The 6,333-nt window shown below is 44.9% G+C and overlaps 1 protein-coding gene across 1 annotated transcript in view; it reads left to right on the top strand.

The window, feature by feature from the left end:
• TRIM6 (tripartite motif containing 6) overlaps window positions 1-6,123 on the top strand; it is a 15,272-nt gene extending 9,149 nt beyond the window's left edge. Inside the window, exons 4-8 of the mRNA XM_026489601.4 lie at window positions 257-487; window positions 3,002-3,024; window positions 4,345-4,445; window positions 4,724-4,750; window positions 4,971-6,123. Of these exons, the coding sequence (XP_026345386.1) occupies window positions 257-487; window positions 3,002-3,024; window positions 4,345-4,445; window positions 4,724-4,750; window positions 4,971-5,533 (945 nt within the window). The 3' untranslated portion in view covers window positions 5,534-6,123. The remainder of the gene's footprint in view (window positions 1-256; window positions 488-3,001; window positions 3,025-4,344; window positions 4,446-4,723; window positions 4,751-4,970) is intronic.
• The last annotated feature ends 210 nt before the right edge of the window (window positions 6,124-6,333 follow it).

The following is a 6,333-nucleotide window of genomic DNA, read 5'->3' on the forward strand; positions in this document are numbered from 1 at the left end:
CTAGAATCTAGACCTCATCCAGGAGCCACAGTCTGTCTTGGAGGCCTAGATAAGGTAGCCTGGGGCTCATGGTCTGGGAAGAGCTGAAGAGAGAACAGAAGGAAAGAACAACTCCTGCAAGACTTTCTTCCCATCTTTGCTACTGGTTTCCCGTGAGACCTGGCAGTGCTGAGCCTGATTCTCCACGCCCCCACCCAAGAGCGGAGACTCTCAGCTCAGCAGACGAGCAGCCTCTTTCTCTTGCATGTTCCTGAAGAATCAGATGGAACCCGAGAGACACAGGATCCAGACAGAGTTTAATAAGTTGAGAAGGATCCTGGACAAAGAGGAGCAGCGACAATTGAAAAAACTGGAGGAGGAAGAGAGGAAGGGGCTGAGCATTCTCGAAGAGGCTGAGACTGAGCTGCTCCGGCAGAGCCAGTCACTGAGGGAGCTCATCTCAGATCTGGAGCTTCGGTGTCGGGGGTCAGCAATGGAGCTGCTGCAGGTGAGACTCGTGGAGGAAGCCCCAGTCTGAGAGTCGAGGCAAAGGGAGACTAACTTGCCTTCCCTTCTTACATGGGACTCATGATCTGGTAGGGGCAAGAAGATTTATTTGGCCCTGTTTGCCTCTTGCCTATTAAACTATGCGGAGATCTTGGGTAAAGCATATGATAATTAAAGTACAAATGCTAGGGGACGGTCTCTTTTTTTTTTTTTTATTAAATATAAAGGGTAATCCAGAAGTTTATTGGATACTGTGAAGATCTGTTATATGCCCTTATGTTCGAGAGCAGCATTTCTGAATCTCAGCACTATTGCTATTTTGAGCTGGAAATTCCTTGCCATGAGGGGCTGCCAGGTACCGTGTAGGGTGTTCAGCAGCCTCCCTGGCCTCCACCTGCCGGACAGATGTCAGTATCGTCTCCCCTCAGCTGTGACAACCAAAAACCCTCCAGATATTGCCAGATGTCCCTGGTGGTACATAATCCCCTCTGCCCTGGTTGGGATTCACTGGTCGTTTGGCATCTGTTGTCTCTGAGGCTGTGTTGGGATTTGTTGGGTACTTTTCATTCCAGTTTAGTCACAGGGACACACACACCAAGCTCAAGTACTTGGAGATCCTGTATGTCATCACCATTCCTCCTTTGCTTGCAGTCTCTTCTCTAGGGCAGAATCATTTAACATGCTGTAATCGAAGTTTGAACAGGTCTTTTTAAGGCACAAAGAAGACTGGGCTGCGGGGTGTGTGTGTCTGCGTGTGCGCTGGAAGGGTCAAGCCGTCAAATCTGGAGAGATTTGATGCAGGAGCTTGAACCGAAGTTGAAATCTGAGCCGGTGTTTTTACATAGAATGAATACTGTGACTGTAGTAGAGATGGGGGGTACGTTGTAACATTCTGGAACCTTCGGGCTGTTCCTCACTTTCTGTTTGCTTTCTTGCTTTCCTCTTGGTCTCCCTTTGTTGGTAGAACAATCACTTCTTTACCTACTCTTGGGCCCTAGTCTTGGGGTTGTGGAGTAACTACATTCCACCTGTTGGAGCTTTTCTCACGTGCTGCTTCTGATTGCCATCTTTGTTTTATTCTTCTTGCCCTTTTTCTTCAGCTTGGACATTGGGTTACCCTAACGCTTCTCCCTGCGCCCGTTCTAGCCCCTCCACAGATTCTTCACGCTGTAAAAATTGCTCCATAAGTGCAGAGGGATCATCAGTTTATATGGTCGGCTCAGGCCCCTGTCGGGACCCTCACACCTGTTCATTCGTATGACTGCCCAGTGGGTCTTTTAACTTGAGTGCTGTTTCAGTCAGGTTTTCTAGAGCTCGCCCAGCACAAACACCATCTTCCTCCTCTTCGCCGTATCTGTGTGACCTTATCGCAGGTTAAGATTTGATAGCCCGTGCACGTCTGCAGCTTTCAAGTTTCAGTGTGACCCTTGAGAATAAACTAACTCAAGAGAAGGAGCGGAGAAGTGGCACCCGCATTTCGCCTTTTGAGTTCCTCGGTACAGCCGTGCCTAAAGGCTGATGCAGTTCGGGATATCCGGGGTAAATTGACACATCCACCCCCGTCTAGTGCTTTCCATATTCAAGCCAGTTGGAGCTGCGTTTCTGTCAAATGCCACTGAAAATAGCCCCAACACAGAAAATAGTTACTCCTGTGTTACGTCGATCAAGCCGTTGGCCTTTTCTTCAGTCATTGTGGTGCGTAGAGTAGAAGTTGGGGAGACCAAACGGGAGGCCACGAGGTAGTTCCGCTCCAGGGAGGCCGGCGGTGGCAGTGACAGTGACGAGCCGGTGGCTAAAAGAAGGGGACTGGCTTGGTCTGAGATGGGACATCAGGGCGGATCTAAGGTAGTTTTTAGGCTCATGCTTTGTTTAAATTCGGTGATGAAATGGGTGCTGACAGCGCTGAAGAAGATGGAAGGTCAGAGACCTCACGGTGGCAGGAAAAGTAAGGGGTTTTGTTTTTGTTTTGCTTTTTTAATGTCTGGTGCCTGTGGCTCATTTGCTGGCGAAATGAGAGCGATCTGAGCAGAAGTACAGATTCGGGAATCGTGAACGTGTGTGTCGAAATCAAGAAAACTGGCTGAAGTCAGCAAGGGTAGCTTGAGGGTGAGAAGAGGTGACGTTTGAGAAATAACCAGTTTTAAGGCTTCTGTATCCTCAGTGCCAGAATGTAGTCACCTCAAGGACAGAAATTATGACTTAATCGTGTGGGATTTTCTAGTGCTAATAAATGATGTACATACACAACATTTTAAACGCAAACACACACACACGCACACACACACACACACTCTCTCTCTCATCAAAATAAAGGTACTAACGAATGAGTTGAATCATTTCCCAACATCTCTATGTAAGGTCTCAGGGACAGTCTGCTTTGAGTTCTTATTCTACTTCGTGGCCTCCATTGTGGGTCCATCTTTATTCCCATCATACCATGGGGTGGTGGGGATGGAATAAGGAACATGGATGAGACCTATTACTCCCTGACTTAACCTTTCTCTTTCCTTCCTAGGATGTGAGTGATGTCATGAAAAGGTATGTGTAGGAGAGAACACAGGGTGGTTCCCTTGGGTTGACAAAAGATTCCCACACCCATAGAGTTATCTTGTGGTCAGCGGAAAAGGAAAAAAAGAAAAATCACAAGGCAGGGAAATTTTAGGACTGTGATGTCTTGAGTTGCTCATCATGAGAATTTTCGGGTTCCCCAAAACAAATGGGATTACCTAGTTTCTATGGTCAGAGAATTTGGGTGATTTGGGGGGGATGGCCACAAATTCAGCACAGTCAGTCCTGTCCTTAAGAATAAAATTTGCAGTATCATTAACTTTCCTAGTATCCCATAATGGGACCCCTTTGCCACAAAACTCTGTTTCCAGCCCTGATTCTAGTAGCTTTTAGTATTTTATCAAGAGGAAAATTCCCGTCTGTCTTTCCCAAGGACCAAGAATGAGCGCCTGAGGCATTTGCCTTCAAGTTCCCTTTCTCTCTTGGCTTTAGAAGAGTCCTGCCTTTCTACCTATTTCTCCTCAGACTTCCATTTTTCTCAATTCCAGTAAAAACATAGACATGAGGTCTTGAGAAGATTGGCTTTGGCCCTGGAACAAAACATGTTCTCTTCTCTATCCCATGCCCTAGAATCTCATCCATCAAGGTGATATCTGAGGTTGCCCACACACCTGGTACCTTTGAGCTCCTCACAGACACACGAGATATAGAGCCTGTTGTCTCTTCTGAAGTGCTCATTCTTGGTTTGGAGTGAACCAAATGAACCTTTTTCCAACTGGCATGATATTCCCAGAGACAGTGCCTCCGAAAACACTGTTCTGCAGGGTTTTCTTCCTAGGCCTCTGGTAGATTCTAAGGCCTAAACTCACTCTTCAGAAGGAAACCCTTTACTCAATACTCTCACAGCCCCAGCGGCAGGTTCCTGGTGTTCTCCCTGTCAACACACTTCTTCAGCCCCTTAGAGTAGACCCTTAAGATGTCACTGACATTTAAGCATTTTATATCATTTTTAGAAGTAGCAAAAGATTTCCCAGGCATTATTTTATTTAATTTTATATAATCTTAGGATGTAGAGCTAGAAGGGGAAATTATTGTATTTTACAAAACCAAAACACACCAAAAGGAGTCTTTGAAGGGTTAGATCTTTATCAAAGTTTGCACAGATGGTGAGAAGCTAGTTTCTAATCCAGGTCTTCTGGTCCCGGCACTAGAGCTCTTTGCAGAATGATGCTAATTTTCTTCAGGAAAGAATGCTGAAGTTCCCCCAGGGGCCTGGCTGACGAGCGGGACAGGTGTTGGAGGAACCCAAGGCCGGCAGTGTAGGAGATTCATAAGGTCTGTTCTCTCTAGAAGTGAGTTCTGGACCCTGAAGAAACCAGAAGCTCTCCCTACCAAGCTGAAGAGTATGTTTCGAGTTCCAGATTTGAAAAGAATGCTGCGAGTGTTCAGAGGTGAGGAGATTCAGGGGACAGCTCTTAGATGTGGAATTATTGTAGCATAAGCAATAAATAGAATAAAGTATAGAGTTGGTGTTTGGGAATAGTGGTGCAGAGAGAGGTCAGAGAGGGAGGGACATACAGTGCTGAAGAAGATGCAGTTCATATTTAAGGAGGAACAAGATGGCCGCCTTGCATCCTTATAGAATTCCCTACCTCGCCCCTCAGTCAGTAAGGGAGACACGGCAGACCTGACCTATGTACAACATAATTGACTCTGTTTATCATTACAGAACTGACGGATGTCCAGAGCTACTGGGGTAAGTAGCAGCCATGGCCTCTTTGAGCTGACACGTCATTGTCCTTGCTCACATGCTCCTCCCCAGACATACCCACACACACTCTTAGCTGTGAGTTGTTAATACCATCCCTCCATCCCCCCACATAGTTCCAGTTCCTCCACTTCTGTGTTTCCTCTTCTCAGTGTCTTAAGACCCATGTACCCATCCTCATCTGCTGGTGTTGTACCTTTTCCCACAGTGGACGTGACTCTGAATCCACACACGGCTAATTTAAATCTTGTCATGTCTAAAAACCGAAGACAGGTGAGATTTGTGGGTGCCAAGCTGTCTGGGTCTTACCTGGAAGAGCATTATGACTGTGGTATCCTGGGCTCTCAGCACTTCTCCTCCGGAAAACATTACTGGGAGGTGGATGTGGCGAAGAAGACCGACTGGATCCTGGGGGTGTGCAGTAATTCAGTGGAACCTACGTACTGTTTCAACCAGTTTACAAACAATCGAAATGTTTACTCCAGATACCAACCTCAGAGTGGATACTGGGTGATTGGGCTACATCATAAACATGAATATAGAGCCTATGAGGAATCTTCCACTTCCCTGCTCCTCTCCATGATGGTGCCCCCTCGCCGTGTTGGGGTTTTCCTAGACTACGAGGCTGGCACTGTCTCCTTTTATAATGTCACAAACCATGGCTTTCCCATCTACACTTTCTCTAAATATTACTTTCCTACCGCCCTTTCTCCATATTTTAATCCTTGCAATTGTGTAGTCCCGATGACCCTGCGTCGCCCAAGCTCTTGAACATTTTGCTGTCTCCACCCGTATCTGAGCAGGACCCTTCACTCTGAGATTCATCTGTACCTCAGTTTCTCCTTTCTGAACTTCCGTTTTCTCATGTTCTCACATCCTTCCTTTCAAACATTTATTCAGTGCCAAAATATACCCAGAGGTGATCGTGAACATCCCTGACTAATTAATTACAGATCTTGGGATGGGCGGGGGGTGGCTTTCAACATGTTACCATTAAGCATGATAATGGAGTTATTTTTGTTGTTGATTCATGGGAGCAAATTTAGGAAGTTCTTTTCTGTTAATTTGCTCTAAGTTTTTGTACTGAATGGAAAATTGAATTTCAACAGATACTGTCGGTTATTATTGAGACAATCCTGTGTCGTTTTTATTCTGTCATTGGAGTACATTGATTTGTTTCCATTTTTAAATGCAATACAAAGTCCTGAAATAAATCAATATTCTTCATAGGCAGTATTGGATTTGTTTTTGCAAATACATTGTTTTGGTTTCATTTCCATCTCTGTTTATGAAAAAAAATTGACCTGTATTGTAACATTGTTGTCAGGTCTTATAAAATGGAATAAACAAAGAAATTACTGTACTTTTGTGTTAAGTATATATAGGATTGAGTGCTAAAAACCATTATAATGTTAATTTTGGTGGCTTTGAATTCAAAGAAAGAAATTTTAACTTCAGTTTTCACTACAACCTTCATGGATTTAAAAATTTAAGGGTAGTAATTGAAACTTTAAAACAAATCTCCCAAATTCATTGAAGTAGAAAAAGGGGAGAAGAAAATGATCAATCCA

The sequence above is a fragment of the Ursus arctos genome, unplaced genomic scaffold (assembly GCF_023065955.2).
Source record: "Ursus arctos isolate Adak ecotype North America unplaced genomic scaffold, UrsArc2.0 scaffold_22, whole genome shotgun sequence".
NCBI lineage: Eukaryota > Metazoa > Chordata > Mammalia > Carnivora > Ursidae > Ursus > Ursus arctos.